This window comes from Trachypithecus francoisi, unplaced genomic scaffold (assembly GCF_009764315.1).
Source record: "Trachypithecus francoisi isolate TF-2019V2 unplaced genomic scaffold, Tfra_2.0 Lachesis_group11, whole genome shotgun sequence".
NCBI classification, from domain to species: domain Eukaryota; kingdom Metazoa; phylum Chordata; class Mammalia; order Primates; family Cercopithecidae; genus Trachypithecus; species Trachypithecus francoisi.
This window is the reverse complement of record NW_022681456.1, coordinates 10,675,509-10,695,275: the sequence shown is the minus strand read 5'-3', so window position 1 is coordinate 10,695,275 and position 19,767 is coordinate 10,675,509. Positions and strand designations below refer to the sequence as shown.

The following is a 19,767-nucleotide window of genomic DNA, read 5'->3' as shown; positions in this document are numbered from 1 at the left end:
CGAAACAAATAAGAGTGAAAAATAATTATTTCTTTTTTTTTTTTGAGACGGAGTCTCGCTCTGTCGCCCAGGCTGGAGTGCAGTGGCCGGATCTCAGCTCACTGCAAGCTCCGCCTCCCGGGTTTATGCCATTCTCCCGCCTCAGCCTCCCGAGTAGCTGGGACTACAGGCGCCCGCCACCTCGCCCGGCTAGTTGTTGTTGTTGTTGTTGTTTTTGTATTTTTTTTAGTAGAGACAGGGTTTCACTGGGTTAACCAGGATGGCCTCGATCTTCTGACCTCGTGATCCACCCGTCTCGGCCTCCCAAAGTGCTGGGATTACAGGCTTGAGCCACCGCGCCCGCCAAAAATAATTATTTCTATGTGCAGTGATTATCTGAGGTGGGCCCGACAGGAAGCTACATGTCTCTGAGGAAGGTGGCGGGAGTTCTAGGGTCCGAGATAGGAAGGAAATGTGCTGAGGAAGGTGGCGGGAGTTCTAGGGTCCCAGATAGGAAGGAAATGTGCTGAGGAAGGTGGCGGGAGTTCTAGGGTCCGAGATAGGAAGGAAATGTGCTGAGGAAGGTGGCGGGAGTTCTAGGGTCTGAGATAGGAAGGAAATGAGCTTTGCACCGTGTGATCTTTGGAACTGGGTTTTTTTTTTTTTTTTTTAGTTTTTTGTTTATGAAGAACAAAACTAATTAAAATGCATTTAAAGATATCCACTTAAAAGGTATAACCTTAATTTTTTTAAAAACTGACCTTTTCCCCTTCTTTGTCTATTCAGTGGCAGTTCTTGGATTGAATTTCTAAATAATGAAGATGATCTCAAAGATATTTTTTTACAGCTAAAAGAAGGAAACCTTGTATGTGCACAGTACCTTTGGCTTCGACATCGGGTAACATGTTTTACATTTTTTCCTTAACAGCTTTGTAGCTCCTGAGTTAGGTGATTGAATCAATGTTGGAAACTAACAGGATGCAAGTCTGACTGGGTGATGGGGTGTTTTTTGATTGGTTCTTAAAATATGACTTGCTTTTGTTCACAAAGGGCAAGGGGATAAAAAAGACTTTCCCCATGGGCTGGGTGCGATGGCTTACGCCTGTAATCCCAGCACTTTGGGAGGCCGAGACGGGCTGATCACTTGAGGCTGGGAGTTCAAGACCAGCCTGGTCAATCAACATGGTGAAACCCTGTCTCTACCAAAAATAAAAAATTTGCTGGGCATGGTGTCACGTTCCTGTAGACTCAGCTACTTGGGAGACTGAGGCAGGAGAATTTCTTTAACCTGGAAGGTGTAGGTCGCAGTGAGCCGAGATCATGCCACTGCACTCCAGCTTGAGTGACAGAGTGAGACTCTGTCCCAAAATAAAAGACTTTCCCCAGAGAAAATTGTCCTCTGATGATATTAAATCAGAAGAAGTACAGTGAAGGTACAGTAGAACCTTATTTTATCCAATCATTAAGAGTCTAGCTTCTTGGGAGCTAAACGATGAGAACACATGGATGCATAGAGGGAAACACATACCAGGGCCTTTCAGAAGGTGGAGGGTGGGAGCAGAGAAAGTATCAGGAAAAATAACTAATGGTTAATAGGCTTAATAACTGGGTGATGAAATAATCTGTACAACAGGCCGGGCGCGGTGGCTCAAGCCTGTAATCCCAGCACTTTGGGAGGCCGAGACGGGTGGATCACGAGGTCAGGAGATCGAGACCATCCCGGCTAACACGGTGAAACCCCATCTCTACTAAAAATACAAAAACTAGCCGGGCGAGGTGGCCGGCGCCTGTAGTCCCAGCTACTCGGGAGGCTGAGGCAGGAGAATGGCGTAAACCTGGGAGGCGGAGCTTGCAGTGAGCTGAGATCTGGCCACTGCACTCCAGTCCGGGCGACAGAGCGAGACTCTGCCTCAAAAAAAAAAAAAAATAATAATAATCTGTACAACAAACCCCCTTGACAAAAGTTTACCTACATAACAAACCTATACTTATGCCACTGAACTGAAAAGTTAACCAAAAAAAGAGTCTAACTCCTAATCTTAGCTCAAAAGGCAACATCTGGTTTATTAGTGGGCTTTCTAATGTAGCATTGGTGGAGAAGATGTTGCTACAGTAGCTCAGATTGTGGTAAAAGATTGCCCCTTAAAATTGCTTGTCTTCATCCCCTTAAGGTTGGCTGAAGTTGGTATAGAGTATTAGATCCATGAAGTCATAACTTGTCGTGATGCCATTAATGGCTGCATTGCTTGTTAGAATTCCTACTATCACCCGCAGTTAAGTTTTCCTTAGAATACTCGTTCTCTGCTGGTTCCTCTGCTACATGATAAACTATTTGACACTCAGTGCGGTGACATTGCCTATAGTATGCAGCTCCCAACTAGAAACATTTGCATAGTGTAAATCTCCTTTAGCACTCATTATTAAATCAGTAGGGTATTCCTTAAAATGACTTGCTAAAATATCTTTGTCAAACATTTGGGAGGCTTTTGTTTTAAATTTGTCAGATCTTAGTTTTTTGCTCCTTATAATTTAGGCAAACTTTGAAAGCAGATTTGATGTGAAAATGCTGGAGAACTTGCTCAACTCAATTTCTGAATCAGTCTCTTTGCAAAGGCTATGTCCATGGTTTAAAAATGATGTGATTCCGTTTGTAAGAAGGACTGTACCGGAAGGACAGGTGAGTTGTCTTCAGTATTTGTACTCTTGATGACTTTATTTTGTTTTTTACATTAGATCATTGAAGATTAAGTCATGTTAACACCAGTTAGTTAAACAGTTAACTAACACCTGTGTTAAAGTGTCTCTTAAAAGACAACCATGATTCAGAATGAGCTGTTTTCATTTGCAACAACGTAGATGGAACTGGAGATTATTATGTTGAGTGAAATAAGCCAGGCATGGAAAGACAAACATCACATGTTCTCACTTATTTATGGGATCTAAAAATCAAAACAATTTAACTCATGGCCATAGAGAGTAGGAGGATGGTTACCAGAGGCTTGGAAGCGTTTTGGGTTGATGGGTGAGAGGTGGGGATGGTTAATGGGTACAAAAAAATATATTTAGAAAGAATCTCATCACTTTGGGAGGCTGAGTTGGGTGGATCACCTGAGGTCAGGCGTTTGAGACCAGTCTGACCAATATGGGGAAACCCTGTCTCTACTAAAAATACAAAAATTAGCTGGGCATGGTGGCATGCACCTGTAATCCCAGCTACTTGGGAGGCTGAGGTGGTAGAATTGCTTGACCCAGGAGGTTGCAGTGAACCGAGATCCTGCCATTGCATGAGATCCAGCATGGGCCACAAGCGAAACCCTGTCTCAAAAAAAAAAAAGAATGAATAAGACATACTATTTGATTACACAAGAGAGTCAATAATAGCTTAAATCTGTATTTAAAAATAACTAAAACAGTGTCATTGGATTGTTTGTAACACAAAGGGGATGGACACCCCATTCTCCATGATGTGATTATTTCACATTGCATACCTGTATCAGCACATATCATGTACTCCACAAGTATGTACACCTACTATGTACCCCCACACACAAACACAAAAGACAGTTGTGGATAAGACGTTTATAGACAAATTTCTAAAGGGAAAAAAAGAAATGGTGGAGGTTTTTAGTTATATCAGTGATTATCCATTAAGACTTTTATTTTTAAATGATCTATTTCAGATAATTCTTGCAAAATGGTTGGAACAAGCAGCCAGGAACCTTGAATTAACTGATAAGGTAATACTGATTTAATTAACAGTAAAAAGACATTTTGCACACTCCCAACAGTATAATACGTTGTTTGGAACTGTCTGTAATCTTTTTTTAAAGGCAAATTGGCCAGAAAATGGACTTCAATTGGCAGAGATATTTTTTACAGCAGAAAAAACAGACGAGGTGGGATTGGCATCTTCCTGGCATTGGATTTCCTTGGTATGATGTGGAGAATGGACTTTTAGTAATGAAACAGTCAGTTTACCTGAAAGGGTTTGCCCGCATGTATGTAAAGTATCTGGACATATATCTACTTCTTAAATTTTCAGTTTTTGTGTTCCTTTTTTTTGTTTTGTGCCTTTAAAATCCATATGTAGGAAAGTTTGCTTTTTTTTTTTGTTTCTAATATTTCTGTTACAACTTCAACCTATTTATTTATTTATATATTTATTTATTTATTATTTGTTTTTGAGACAAGGTCTCACTCTGTTGTCCTGGCTGGAATGCAGTGGTGCAACCACAGTTCACTGTACCCTCAACTTTTGGGCTCAAGTGATCCTCCCACCTCAGCCTCCTGAGTAGCTGGGACTACAGGTGCACATGACCATGCCCGACTGATTTTTGTAGTTTTTGTAAAGAAGGGGTTTTGCCATGTTGCCCGGGCTGGTCTTGAACTCCTGGGCCCAGGTGATCCACCCACCTAGGCCTCCCAAAGTGCTGAGATTATAGGTGTGAGCTACTGTGCCCAGCCCTCTCAACCTGTTTTTTTTTTTTTTTTTTGGAGATGGAATCTTGCCCTGTTGCCCAGGCTGGAATGCAGTGGTGCAATCTCAGCTCGCTGCAACCACCACCTCCCAGGTTCAAGCAATTCTCCTGCCTCAGCCTCCCATGTAGCTGAGATTGCAAGCACTGCCACCATGCCTGGCTAATTTTTTTTTGTATTTTTAGTAGAGATGGGGTTCCACCATGTTGGTCAAACTAGTCTTGAATTCCTGACCTCAGATGATCTGCCCTCCTCGGCTTCTCAAAGTGCTGGGATTGCAGGCATGAACCACTGCTCCTGGCCCCCTTCAACCTGTTTTAATGAACAGTTTTTCTCTATTGAACCAACCAAAAGGGGAACTATATAAACATTCTGCTAAGTGGTATAATTGGGATTTTCTGTATTAGCAGCATTTCACAATCCTTTGAAAAATTAGATCTTAGCTGGGCGTGGTAGCTCACGCCTGTAATCCCAGCACTTTGGGAGGAATCCGAGGCGGGTGGATCATTTGAGGTCAGGAGATCAAGACCAGCCTGATTAACATGGTGAAACCCCGTCTCTAGTAAAAATACAAAAACAATTAGCCAGGCCTGGTGGTGGGTTCCTGTGGTCCCAGCTATTTGGGAACCTGCGGCAGGAGACTCGCTTAAACCTGGGAGGTGGAGGTTGCAGTAAGTTGAGACTGTGGCACTGCACTCCTGCCTGGGTGACAGAGCATTACTCTGTCCATCCCCCTCACCCCTAAAAAAAGAAAAATTAAGTCTTGATAGTACATTAGTATTAGTTTTCAAACGTTGTATCTATCAAGTCACCTTTTCTATATAAGAGCTTTTCCCTCTTGCTGTAAAACATGATTTTTATCTTTTCCCTGTTAACTTTTATCAATATTGAAGGTTCTGTTCTTTGTATATAATTTTAGGAAATGTTATGCCTTTATGTCTGGTTATATAATCTCTATAGATAGATGGGACACTGAGCACTATCTGAATGATGCTGTGTACTAAGTATACTTGGGTTCTGAAAAGGTATTATACTACTATTCTTAATTTTTCTATTTTTAAGAGAAAGAAAATTTCTTTCAAATTCTGATCTATACTAATTTAGTTAAAATACTACAAAATTTAGAGCATAAGTCGGTTTAAACTTGCAGGTTTCCTCTTATGTGCATAACCAGGGTTATTTCTTATTTTATCTGAAATAATTCTGATTCTATTTTTCTCTCACACTTTTATTTTATATCGTTAACAACTTTAACACTTGTTTTAGAAGGATTATCAGAACACAGAGGAAGTATGTCAGCTGAGAACTTTGGTAAATAACTTGCGAGAGCTGATCACACTGCATAGGAAGTACAACTGCAAATTAGCCCTCTGTGATTTTGAGAAGGTAAAGTCCAAGGTCATAGGATTATTTTGTATGTCAAGTTATGGGTGGAGTCTGTATTTATGCCATCTTTCTTTCCTTTGGCATCCAGGAAAATACAGCCACCATAGTGTTCCGAATGTTTGATAAAGTGCTGGCCCCAGAGCTGATTCCCTCTGTCCTAGAGAGGTTTGTAAGAGTTTACATGAGAGAACATGACTTGCAAGAGGAGGAACTTCTGTTGCTGTATATAGAGGTAACTTTTCCTTTAGATCTAATCTTATTTCTTGGATCTGTGCAGTGCAGCACTGCAGTAAATATTTAATTCTTTAAGGAATGTCATATGCTTTATCAGTAGGACTCATGCAGCATATTGAATTGGTTAAAAATATGGGTTAATTCTGCTACTAATCATCTTGAGCAGAGTGGGGATACATTAGGACTGTGAACCCAGAAAATCTGAGACAGGTCTCAGTTAATTTAGGGAGTTTATTTTGCCAAAGTTGAGGATGCGCCCATGACACAGCCTCAGGAAATCCTGAAGACATGTGCCCAAGGTGGTCCAGGCACAGTTTGGCTTTATATATTTTAGGGAGAGACATGAGACATCCGTCAGCATACGTAAGAAGTACATTGGTTCTATCTGGAAAGGTGGGACAACTTGAAGCAAAGGCAGGAAGGCTCCAAGCGGGAGGGAGCTTCCAGGTCACAGATAGGTGATACAAAACATTAAAATTCTTTTGAGTTTCTGATTAGCCTTTCCAAAGGAGGCAATCGGATAATGCAGCTATCCTAGTGAGCAGAGGGGTAACTTTGATAGAATGGGAGGCAGGTTTGCCCTAAGCAGTTTCCAGCCTGAGTTTTCCTTAGTGATTTTGGGGGCCCAAGATATTTCCCTTTCACAGTACTTTCTTCAAAGGGCTATTGTGAGATCACAGGAGTGTGAGCTCAATAAATATTAGCAATTATTTCTTGTGGACATTATTAATGTGCTACAGTAATCCTATTTGTAGATTCTTCAAGAATATTTCATTCTTAAATTTTCTATACCATATAAAACTAAAGGCCCTTTTTTTTTTTGCAGTTTTGTATTTTTAGACCGTTATTCAACATTTATGACTAATTAGAATTTTTAGGGTTTTTTTTCTTTTAACACATCTATCAAGGCCATGTAATATCTGTATCTAGCTTTATGTGGCATTTTTTAATGGGAATTTTTAATTTTTAAAAAACATACATTTTTATCCCTTTTTAGGATTTACTGAATAGATGCAGCTCAAAGTCCACATCACTCTTTGAAACAGCATGGGAAGCAAAGGCCATGGCAGTAATAGGATGTTTATCTGACACGGATGTAAGTAAATTGTGACCATTTGTGTTTCCCTTTTGAGCATTAAGTCTTTTCTGAAAACTTTTTTCTGTTCATAAAAGCAACATATATATGTTTTTGTTTGAGATGAGTCTGGCTGTGTCGCCCAGGCTAGAATGCAGTGACATGATCATGGTTCACTGCAGCCTCAACCTCCCTGGCTCAAGCAATCCTCCCACCTCGGCCTCCTGCGTAGTTAGGACCATAGGCGCGTGCCACTACATCCAGCTAATTTTTGTATTTTTTGTAGAGACAGGGTTTCCCAGGCTGGTCTTGAACTCCTGGGCTCAAGTGATCTGCCCGCTTTGTTCTCCTAAAGTGTCTGTTTTATTTAATTACAGAAAATAAAAAGTGAATGTTTACTCATTTCCACCCCCAGGGTAACCTCCATGGACAGTTGTATGCATATCTTTGCAGGCTTTTCTGTGGTTATGCAAACATGGAGACTTTTCTTTTTCAGTTATCGCCTGCAATGTGAGACGTTTTTTAATATGTTGTAATATGCCTTTATTTTAACTTCGCACTGTTGTTACCACTATAAAATAGAAGTAAAATAATGAAAACTGTTTTTACGCCAGAGACTAAGGCTGGACACAGTGGCTCATGCCTGTAATCCCAGCACTTTTGGAAGCCAAGGCAGACAGATCGCCTGAGCTCAGGAATTTGAGACCTGCCTGGGCAACATGGTGAAACCCTGTCTCTACAAAAAATACAGAAATTAGCCAGGTGTGGTGGTGCTCACCTGTAGTCCAAGCTATTTGGAAGGCTGAGGCAGGAGAATTGCTTGAACCCAGAAGGTGGAGTTTGCAGTGAGCTGAGATTGCGCCACTGCACTCCAGCTTGGGCAATGGGAACGTGACCCTGACTCAAAAAAACAAAAAAACCCGGAGATTGTAAAGACCGTAGAAAGCAATAAAGCTGTATGTCTTAGCTTACAGCAGACAAAATACTCTTCTGAAGTTTTCTGAATAGTCAAATTGTTCTCTGTATGTGAAAACTGAAGAAATAAATGGTTTTCCAGTGAGTAGATGAAATATTCTCAAACTACCATGTGGTTGGTGTAAGACCTCTGCTGATTAGACTGTGCTGTTCACTTGTATGCATCGTAAACCTGAGGGCTGTTCCTTGTCCATGTGTGCATCTTTTTGTAGCTCATATTTGATGCTGTGCTCAAGATCATGTATGCGGCAGTGGTTCCTTGGAGTGCAGCTGTGGAGCAACTGGTGAAACAGCACCTGGAAATGGACCATCCCAAGTAAGATTACAGTCTACCAAACAATGTTTTGCGCTCTGGAGAAACATTGTGTTTCGAGTTGACGTTCATTTATGTTTCTATATTGTTTACTGTGTCCCATAGTACTTCATAAAAAAGATAATCCATGTTAATATGGATAAATTTGCTTTCAGAGTCAAGTTATTACAGGAAAGTTACAAACTAATGGAGATGAAAAAACTTTTACGAGGATATGGAATAAGAGAGGTAAATCTCTTAAACAAGGAAATAATGGTGAGTACACTCTTTGAAGAGTCTTTTTTCTCTTTTCTTTCATTTCTAGGGCAACATGGGAAACTAAATGAGGATTTTATGTTCTAGGAGGCTGATAGAGCTAGGTTTTTCCACTACGTTTCTTTTGTTAGATATGATGTTAATAAGGTGTTCAGTTATTTATAAGAGTATTTATATTTTTTGACATGGAGTTTCGCTGTTGTTGCCCAGGCTGGAGTGCAATGGTGCGATCTCAGCTCACTGCAACCTCCGCCTCCTGGGTTCAAGTGACTTTCCTGCCTCAGCCTCCCAACTAGCTGGGATTATAGACATGTACCACGACGCCTGGCTAAATTTTTTTTGCATTTTTAGTAGAGATGGGGTGTCTCCATGTTGGTCAGGCTAGTCTTGAGCTCCTGACCTCAGATGATCTGCCCGCCTCGGCCTCCCATAGTGTTGGGATTACAGGTGCAAGCTACTGCACCTGGCCTTTTTATGAGAGTATTAAAGACACCAAATAGGCCAGGAGTGGTGGCTCACACCCATAATCCCAGCACTCTGGGAGCCCAAGGTGGGTGGATCATGAGGTCAAGAGATCGAGACCATCCTGGCCGACATGGTAAAACCCTGTCTCTACTAAAAATGCAAAAAAATTAGTAAGTTATGGTGGCACGTACCTGTAGTCCCAGCTACTTGGGAGGCTGAGGGAGGAGAATCACTTGAACCCGGGAGGCGGAGGTTGCAGTGAGCTGAGATTGCGCCACTGCACTCTAGCCTGGCAACAGAGGGAGAGGAGACTGTCTCAAAAAAAAAAAAAAGACACCAAATAGTAAATTAAGAAGTTATAGAAGAAAGAAGACAGGACTGTGGAATGATCAGAATATAAATCATGTTTTAATTTTTCATACAATTTAGTTTTTTGCTGCATTATTTTAATTTTTTGGCCACTTTGCGCTTATGAGCAAATGATTTCTTGGTTTTCTGTGAGTTTTATAACAAAGAAATGTTCATATTATCTGTTGCAGAGGGTGGTTAGATACATTCTCAAACAAGATGTCCCATCTTCTTTAGAAGATGCTTTAAAGGTGGCCCAAGCGTTTATGTTATCTGATGATGAGATCTACAGTCTAAGAATTATTGACCTGATTGATAGAGAACAGGTTTGTAAGTTTTATGTTGTCATTTCGTATGGCTTCTTTGTTTCTGTGTTATTGTTTTTTTTTTTTTTGAGACAGAGTCTCGCTCCATTGCCCAGGCTGGAATGCAGTGGCTGTGTTTCACCATGTTGGCCAGGCTGGTCTGAAACTCCCAACCTCAAGCAATCCACCCACCTCAGCCTCCCCAAGTGCTGAGATTACTGGTGTGAGCTACCGTACTCGGCCTATTGTGTTTTTAAATGTCATTATTTTTATATGATTCTATAATCATAGCAATGCCTAGGAATTAAATCTTCAGTATCTAGGATCGTATTTTACATTTATTTTATTGTTTTCTGTCATCAAAAATGGATTTTCAGCATCAGGATGGATAGCTGATGCATGTGGGGCTTAAAACGTGGTTGACAGGTTGATGGGCACAGCAAACCACCATGGCACATGTAACAAGCCTGCCCTTTCTGCATTTGTATCCTGAAACTTAAAGTAACATAAAATAAAAATGGATTTTCAGATTATTAAAACATTGAACCATAATCTATTTTTCCAAATGATGTATATTCATCTTTAAACAGAAAAGAAAGAGGTAAGGCCACACTGTCCTTTGCAAATACCAGCTGTTTTTTCTTCCTTTCAAACCCTGTTTATAGGGTGAAGACTGTCTCCTTCTGTTGAAGTCTTTGCCTCCTGCTGAAGCTGAGAAAACTGCGGAAAGAGTCATCATATGGGCACGATTGGCGTTACAAGAAGGGCCAGATCATTCTAAAGAGGTGACATTTTCACTAAGTAAAATATAAGTAAATCTAATTTTTATGGCTATTAATCAATAGGATAGAAAAGATGGACTTACACATATGAAGATCTGCCCTTCTCACTGCTAGGGTGGCCTAGTGAACACAATTCATGGGTAAATTTACTGCTAGTTTAAAAAAAATAAAATAAAATAAAAATAATTGTGGCCGCCATGGAGTGGCTGCTTGAGCCCACAGAGAATGACCTAGGAGCTGTGGGTTAGCGTGTGTCTCTGAGTACCTGTTGTACAGGAAAGGTTTCTGTAATGCCTTGCAATATAAACAATGTTTCCTGTTATATAGGACATAATTATTGTCAAATAGTAACATCAGCTACAGAACCAATATGCATCTATATAATCTTATAACATTGAAACTTAGAAATGGTTTTAAGAGAGTTTACTTTTGTGCAGATGAGGAATACTTGATTTTTCCAGAATAGTTGGATTCTTACTGATTTTTAATTTTTTCTTTTTTTTAATATTATATTTAGGAGATGAGGTCTTGGTGTGTTGTCCAGGTTGGTCTTGAACTCCTGAGTTTAAGTTCTCTTCTAGCCTTAGCCTTCCAAGTAGCTGGGTTTACAGGCATGTGCCACCATGCGCAACAGTTGGGTTTTCTTTCTTTTCTTTTCTTACCTATTTTGAGACAAGAGTTTTGCTCTGTTGCTCAGGCTGGAGTGCAGTGACACGATTTCGGCTCACTGCAACCTCTGCCTCCCAGGTTGAAGCGATTCTCCTGCCTCAGCTGGGAGTAGCTGGGATTACAGGTGCCCGCCCCCACACCTGGGTAATTTATGTATTTTTACTAGAGACAGGTTTTACCATGTTGGCCAGGCTGGTCTCAAACTCCTGACACCAAGTGATCTGCCCATCTCGGCCTTCCAAAGTGCTAGGATTACATGTGTGAGCCACCACACCTGGCCAACAGTTGGGTTTTTAAACCCCTAAGGATAGAAACCTCCCAACTTCTCTCTTCTCTCAGTCCATTTCAGTAATGTTTTTTCCTGTTGGAAAATGAAGTTGTTTTTTTAACACCTAATATTTACTATGCAATAGGTTAAGTTAAATAGCTATTTCTTGTTCATAACAAAGGTGTGAAGTAGTTCCTATTGTTGTCTCCTTATATATTAAGTTAGAAAACTAAAATATTAAAAATATTAAGATAAATGACGTTTTTCTAAGGTTGTTAGAAAGGGGCAGAACCTCAGCTCAAACTGTCTAATACCTTAGTCTGTATTCTTAACTACCAGTTTGAATTGCTCCCGTTATGAAACTATTTGAATTTTTTTATGGTGAGGCACTTACTAAACATTTTACATACATCATGTCTTTTAATTAAAGCATCTCCTTTTTTTCCTTCTCTTTTTTTTTTTTTTTTTTTTTTTTTTGAGATGGAGTCTCGCTCTGTCATCCAGGCTGGAGTGCAGTGGCTGGATCTCAGCTCACTGCAAGCTCCGCCTCCTGGGTTCACGCCATTCTCCTGTCTCAGCCTCCTCCTGAGTAGTTGGGACTACAGGCACCCGCCACCTCGCCCGGCTAGTTTTTTGTATTTTTTAATAGAGACGGGGTTTCACCGTGTTAGCCAGGATGGTCTTGATCTCCGGACCTCGTGATCCGCCCGTCTCGGCCTCCCAAAGTGCTGGGATTACAGGCTTGAGCCACTGCGCCTGGCCTTTTCCTTCTCTTAAAATTTTTTTTTAAAATAATCACTGGAAGGTAGTGATTATTACATTAGACTTCTGTTCTCTAGGCCATTTTTTAGACTTATGTTCTTTTTAACTTTTCCAAATGTTTTTTCAAATAAATAACTCTAAAAGAGAATAAGGATCTGTTAATCATAATGTAGATGAAAGGTTATTTGGGAGAGTTGCATATTCTTTGGTATTTCTAAATCATATATCCAGGAGTTCATACTGGAGTTTTTCAGGTCTACCCTGTGTAACGCTCATTAACGATTCATTTCTCAGCTGCCCAACTCCTCCATGATTTTTTTTTCTGCTTCTGTGGTTTTTGTGTATTTGTATATGTACTACTGAATTGGTCAGAAAAGGAAGTAGATTTTATTTTGCTTTATTTATTTATTTTTAGGGCAAGGCCTGGAGAATGTCTGTAGCGAAGACATCCGTGGACATTCTTAAGATACTATGTGACATTCAGAAAGGTAGCTTTTATTTCTGTTTTCTCATCTCAGTTTTGTTCCAAAGCTCATCCTCTTCAGAAAGAGGCATCAATGATAACTCTCACCATACCCACAGTTTTTCTGGTTCTGATTGTGTTTATTGATCTCACCCATTTTGCTTCGTGAAAAGTCTTTCTTCCTTTTTTCCTTATCAGCAATGTAAGAATAGACACATGCAAAATCAACCTATCATTTGTTTATATGTTCACTTACTATTTAGTGCTAGACTAGATTTCCTTAGTGTCTCACACTCATTGCTCATTTTTCTCATTTACTGGTTGCTTATGATGGTGAGGAGAAGCCATTTGAACTGGAAGTTAAATAAAACAATTAAGAAAGTAACTTTCCAGGGAAAAAAAAGAAGCTATAATTTACTTCAGAAAAATAACTTTTTTGTAACCCATAAACTTCTGTTTTCTACCTCCTGAAAGAATAACTAGATTTTTTTCAAATTAGATCTCTTTTTGTACTTAGTTACTATATATTATCATCTGAGAAGAACTACTGAAGACTTGAGATGAGAGAACCAAAGCTAATTAAAATTTCTTCTCTTTAAAATTCTGATAATATGAGAATTTGCATGTCTGCTATAACTTTTAAAATTTTAATTATAGACAATCTGCAGAAGAAGTACGAATGTGAAGAAATGTTGAAACTATTTAAAGAGGTTGCTAGCTTACAGGTAAACATATCAAGCCATGTTAAACATTATTACTTGACCAGTCAGTGCATTTGTGCCTCCTTAAAGTTTTCTGCATGGCTGGGCGCGGTGGCTTACCCCTGTAATCCCAGCACTTTTGGAGGCTGAGGCGGGCAGATCATAAGGTCAGGAGATCAAGATCATCCTGGCTAACATGGTGAAACCCCATCTCTACTAAAAATACAAAAATTTAGCCAGGTGTGGTGGCACGCACCTGTAGTCCCAGCTGCTCAGGAGGCTGAGGCAGGAGAATCGCTTGAAACCAGGAAGCGGAGATTGCAGTGAGCCAAGATTGCGCCACTGGACTCCAGCCTGGGTGACAGGGCAAGACTTCATCTCAAAAAAAAAAAAAAAAAGTTTTCTGCACTAGCTTTTGGGAACTGGTTTTTTTTTGGTATGTTGTATTATTAATTAATTAATTAATTAATTTTTTTTTGAGACAAAGTCTCACTCTGTTGCCCAGGCTGGAGTGCCGTGGCACAATCTCAGCTCACTGCAGATTCTGCCTCCTGGGTTCAAGAGATTCTCCAGTCTCAGCCTCTCGAATAGCTGAGACTCCAGGTGTGTGCTACCACACCTAGCTAGTTTTTATGTTTTTAGTAGAAATGGGGTTTTGCCATGTTTGCCAGGCTGGTTTCAAACTCCTGACCTCAAGCGATTTGCCTGCCTCAGCCTCCCAAAGTATTGGGATTATAGGCATGAGCCACCGTGCCTGGATGCATTATTAATTTTTAATTGTGTTAAAATACTTATAACAAAATTTTCCATGTTAACAGTTATTTTGTTTGTAATTCGGTGGTGTTAATTACATTCACAGTATTATGCAGCCATCACCTCTATCTACTTTTTCATCACCCTCAGCAGAAACTCTGTAGCCATGAAACAATAATTCCCCTTTCCTCTCTTCCCCCAGCCCCTGGTTTTCTCTACTTTCTGTCACTGTGAATTTGCTTATTCTAGCTATTTCATATAAGTGGAATCATACAATTAAGCATGTAAAGGAGTCCTATGACCCAAAAATTTGAGACCTGCTGTAAATAGCTTTTTCTGTGAAAAGCATCTGGAGGCTGGGTGCAGTGGCTCATGCCTATAATCCCAGCGCTTTGGGAGAATGAGGCTGGAGGATCACTTGAGCTCAGGAGTTTGAGACTAGCCTAGGCAACATAGTGAGACCTTGTCTCTACTAAAAATAACAAAATTTAGCTGGGCGTGGTTATGTGTGCCTGTAGACCCAGCTACTTTGGAGGCTGAAGCGAGAGGATGGTGTGAGACTAGGAGGTGGAGGCTGCAGGAGCTGTGTTTATACCACTGCACTCCCGCCTGGGCAATAGAATGAAACCCTGCCTGAAAATAAGTGAATGAATGGATGGATGAAAACAACTGGAAACTACTTGGCCGAGATGGGGAGGGGAGGAGGGCACAGGTCGAAAAACTACCCATCAGGTACTATGCTGGGTGATGGGATCAGTTGTGCCTCAAGCCTCAGCATCACACAATATACCCAGGTGTACCCCTGAATCTAAAGTAAAAGTTAAAATTATTTTTAAAAAAACCAAAAAACTATAGATTAAACAGACTTGGGACTTTGTCTTGCTTACCTTTGCTACAGGAAAACTTTGAGGTCTTTCTTTCATTTGAAGATTATAGCAATCGTTCCCTGGTATCAGATCTCCGTGAGCAGCACATTAAAGCTCACGAAGTTGCACAGGTGAAACACAAACCCAGGAGCACCCCGGAGCCCATAGCTGCTGAGATGCAGAACCCGAGTATGGAATCAAAGCTGCACAGACAGGCACTGGCCCTGCAGGTGTCCAAGCAAGAGCTGGAGGCAGAGCTGACCTTGAGAGCCTTAAAAGACGGGAACATCAAAACAGCACTGAAAAAATGCAGGTGACATTCCAGGTCCCTGAATTGCATAGCTTCTCTGAAAGTAAATTGCGGCTAGGCGCAGTGGCTCACGCGTGTAATCCCAGCACTTTAGGAGGCTGAGGCAGGCGGATCACAAGGTCAGGAGATCAAGACCATCCTGGCTAACATGGTGAAACCCTGTCTCTTCTAAAAATACAAAAAATTAGCCAGGCGTGGTGGAACGTGCCTACAGTCCCAGCTACTAGGGAGGCTGAGTCAGGATTGTGGCAGGTTGCAGTGAGCCAAGATCGCACCACTACACTCCAGCCTGAGAGAGCGAGACTCCGTCTCAAAAAAGAAAAAGAAAGAAAGAAACAATTGCCTGATTTCTTTCTTCAGTCATAAGGGTAGGACCAGTAACATTCTTTTTTCACAGAAGCGATTCTTGATTTCTCACCCTCAGAGCGTATTTTGGGCCTCAGTGTCAGAAAGTAGTAGCATAAAAGGCAAGTAAGCAATACTGCAGTTAGGTAACATAACCATTAAATTTAGGTTACTGTGCACTTCAGCGGCGAATGGTATCCTTAGTCATTTGAAAAACAGGCTGGGGCCAGGTGTGGCGACACGCCTGTAATCCCAGCACTTTGGGAGTCCGAGGTGGGTGGATCACTTGAGGTCAGGAGTTCAAGACCAGCCTGGCCAACACCGTGAAACCCTGTCTCTACTAAAAATACAACTATTAGCTGGGTGTGGTGGTGGGCACCTGTCATCCCAGCTACTCGGGAGGATGAGGCAGGGGAATCGCTTGAACCTGGGAGGTGGAGGTTGCAGTGAGCCGAGATCATGCCATTGCACTCCAGCCTGGACGACAGAGTGAGACTCAGTCTCAGAAAAAGAAAAACAGGCTGGGCGCAGTGATTCACACTTGTAATCCCAGCAATTTGGGAGGCCAAGGCAGGAGGATTACTTCAGCCCAGGAGTTTTGAGACCAGCCTGGGCAACATAGTGAGAACTCATCTATACAAAAAAAAAAATTTAAAAATTAGCCAAGTGTGGTGGCACACACCTGTAGTCTCAGCTACTTGGGAGGCTGAAGTGGGAAGATTGCTTGACCCTGGAGGCTGAGGCTGCAGTGAGCCATGATTGTGCCACTGCCCTCCTGCCTAGGCGGTAGGGCTAGACCCTGTCTCAAAAAAACAAAGGAAAGAAAAGAAAAACTACACTATATACCATGAGAACATTTAGAAGACATTTAATGTGGGGCCGGGCGCGGTGGCTCAAGCCTGTAATCCCAGCACTTTGGGAGGCCGAGACGGGTGGATCACGAGGTCAGGAGATCGAGACCATCCTGGCGAACACGGTGAAACCCCGTCTCTACTAAAAAATACAAAAATCTAGCCGGGCGAGGTGGCGGGCGCCTGTAGTCCCAGCTACTCGGGAAGCTAAGGCAGGAGAATGGCGTAAACCCGGGAGGCGGAGCTTGTAGTGAGCTGAGATCCGGCCTCTGCACTCCAGCCTGGGTGACACAGCGAGACTCCGTCTCAAAAAAAAAAAAAAGAAGACATTTAATGTGTTGATGGTGGTGGTGATATATTAATCCAAGAAAGGCACATGCGTTTACTTTCAGTGTAAGTTGTAACTACCAATACTTTCTTTCTTCCATAGAGACTTGTTTAAGTATCACTGCAATGCTGATACTGGGAAATTGCTGTTTCTGACGTGTCAGAAGCTTTGTCAGATGTTGGCTGATAATGTCCCAATGACAGTGCCTGTGGGACTGAGTCTTCCTACCGTGATACATGATCTAGCATGCCAGGCTGCCACCATTTGCAGTCCAGGTGACAAGATTTATAAAATACGTAGTTTTATATTCTCTGGTTCATGTCATACTTGTCTCCCAAATGCTGTCTCTTTACAATTGGGCATCATGGTTATCAGACTAGAGATAGTATCTATGTTTTACAAAGGGATGCTTATAATTGATTCTCTTTGAGGATTATTGTTTGGACGTATTTCAAAATATTAACAATGTCATTTCTGACTGTTGACATTACTCACTTTCGTAGGATTATGAAATTCCTTGCCTCCCATATCTGATCTTATTTTCAAGCCAACCTTGAGAAAAAGGTTTAACTTTTTAGGGTAGTCAAAGCTATATGGAACCTTTCTATCTGCATTGCGGCTTTCCTTAGAATTTTAAATGGTAATTATAAAAAGGTTGTTTTCATTATCCTAAAGACATGAAATATGAGTTTAATGATTTTTCTCCATTTTGTTTCAGATTTTTTACTAGATGCTTTAGAACTGTGTAAACATAGTTTAATGGCTGTAGAGCTTTCTAGACAGTGCCAAATGGATGACTGTGGAATCATCATGAAAGTAAGTTACTTTTGAGTTTTTTTCCTTAACTCCCGGGCAACCCATGATGCACTGTTTTTTTTTTTTTTTTTGAGACAGGGTTTTGCTCTGTCACCCAGGCTGGAGTGCAGTGGCATGATCAAGGCTTACTGAAGCCTTGAACTGGGTTTAAGCAGTCCTCCCACCTCAGCCTCCTGAGTAGCTGGGACTACAAGTGTGTGCCACCACATCTGACTAATTTAGAAAAAGGTTTTTTTTTTTTGTAGAAACAGGGTCTTACCATCTTGCCTAGGCTGGTCTTCAATTCCTGAGCTCAAGTGAGTCCCCCACCTCAGCTTCTCAAAGTGCTGGGATTACAAGCATGAGCCACACTGCACCTGGCCTGTTTTTTAATCATTTGCAAAGTTTATGAAAATACTGAATCCATCTCTTATATTTTCTTACCCTAGACTGGAAAACAACATAAGGGCGTGAGGCCACTTCTCTGTTCCAGTCACTTAATTGACTTTAATTTGCACTATCTTTCAAAACATTGGGCCTCCAGCAAGGCCTCCCTCGACATTGTCCGTCTGTTAGAGTTTAACTTAAATTAAATTTCTATAAGCCATAGACCAGAAGAAACACAATATGCATGGTAGTATTTGGCCACCCATGCTGTTTGGCTCTAGGCCAGATGTGATGGCTGACGCCTTATAATCCCAGTACTTTGGGAGGCCAAGTTGGAGGAATTATTTGAGCTCAGGAGTTCAAGACCAACCTGGGCAACACAGTGAGACCTCATCTCTTATAAGTTTAAAAATTAAAATAAAGGACAGGTGTGGTGGCTTATGCCTGTAATCACAACACTTTGTTGGCCAAGGTGGGTGGATCACTTGAGGTCAGGAGTTCAAGACCAGCCTAGCCAACATGGTGAAACCCCGTCCCTACTGAAAATACAAAAACTAGCCAGGCATGGTGGTGCAAGCCTGTAATTCCAGCTTCTCAGGAGGCTGAAGCACAAGAATTGTTTGAACCTGGGAGGCAGAGGTTGCAGTGAGCCGAGATCACACCTTTGCACTCCAGCCTGGGCCACAGAGTAAGACTCTGACTCAAAAAAAAAATAAATAAAAGTAAAATAAAATAAAATAAATTGTTTGGCTCTAATAGATCTGATTCTGCTTGCTGAAGATGGTTACCTGTGTTGTGCAGCGTACTGACTCCTCTCTTTTTTGTATCATTTGGCACCTAGGCTTCTTTTGGGACACATAGAGATCCATATGAAGAGTGGTCTTACAGTGACTTCTTCAGTGAAGATGGAATTGTTCTTGAGTCACAGATGGTGCTTCCGGTGATTTATGAACTGATTTCATCTCTTGTGCCTCTAACTGGTAAATCTTATTTGTGTCATTATTTTCTGTATATTTCTGCCTTATGTAAATTTAAACTAGAGGTTTGGAGCTAGAACTGCACACAGTAATTATAGGCATAATGTGGAGCTAAAGAAGCAGATACAAAAGAATAAATACTGTGTGGTTTCATTTATGTAAAGTACAAACACAGGCTAGGACTAAGCTGGTGCTGTTTGAAGTCAGGGCAGTGGTTACCCTTGGGGGTGGGAAAGAGGAAGGAAGGGACTGGAGAGCTGGCCGTGTTTTGTTTCTTGTTTTGTTTTCTCGTTTTGGTTTTTTTTGGAGACGGAGTCCTGCTCAGGCTGGAGTGCAGTGGCATGATGTTGGCTCACTGCAACCTCTGCCTCCTTGGTTTAAGCAATTCTCGTGCCTCAGCCTCCAAAGTAGCTGGAATTATAGGCTTATGCCACCATACCCGGCCAATTTTGTATTTTTAGTAGAGATAGGGTTTCACCATGTTGGCCAGGCTGGTCTCAAATCCTGACCTTGAGTGATCTGCCCACCTCAGCCTTCAAAAGTGCTGTGATTACAGGCGTGAGCCACTGTGCCCAGCCGATATTCTGTTTCTTGATCTGGATGCCGCTCCTTCAGGCTGTGGGCGTTTATCAGGTTATACACTTACCTGTGCATTTTCCTGTGTGTATTTATTTATTTTTAAAGCAGCAGTTTGCTTTA

At 41.4% G+C, this 19,767-nt stretch overlaps 1 protein-coding gene across 1 annotated transcript in view; it reads left to right on the top strand.

Annotated features, from left to right (window-relative positions):
* The window catches only part of KNTC1 (kinetochore associated 1), a 106,232-nt gene that overhangs the window by 44,898 nt on the left and 41,567 nt on the right, over positions 1–19,767 (top strand). The window contains exons 21-37 of the mRNA XM_033220274.1: positions 766–877; positions 2,513–2,656; positions 3,660–3,716; positions 3,810–3,911; positions 5,722–5,841; positions 5,930–6,073; positions 7,073–7,171; positions 8,338–8,441; positions 8,594–8,693; positions 9,698–9,832; positions 10,477–10,596; positions 12,708–12,780; positions 13,413–13,480; positions 15,108–15,388; positions 17,012–17,184; positions 17,628–17,725; positions 18,933–19,071. Coding sequence (XP_033076165.1) covers positions 766–877; positions 2,513–2,656; positions 3,660–3,716; positions 3,810–3,911; positions 5,722–5,841; positions 5,930–6,073; positions 7,073–7,171; positions 8,338–8,441; positions 8,594–8,693; positions 9,698–9,832; positions 10,477–10,596; positions 12,708–12,780; positions 13,413–13,480; positions 15,108–15,388; positions 17,012–17,184; positions 17,628–17,725; positions 18,933–19,071 — 2,069 coding nt within the window. The remainder of the gene's footprint in view (positions 1–765; positions 878–2,512; positions 2,657–3,659; positions 3,717–3,809; positions 3,912–5,721; positions 5,842–5,929; positions 6,074–7,072; positions 7,172–8,337; positions 8,442–8,593; positions 8,694–9,697; positions 9,833–10,476; positions 10,597–12,707; positions 12,781–13,412; positions 13,481–15,107; positions 15,389–17,011; positions 17,185–17,627; positions 17,726–18,932; positions 19,072–19,767) is intronic.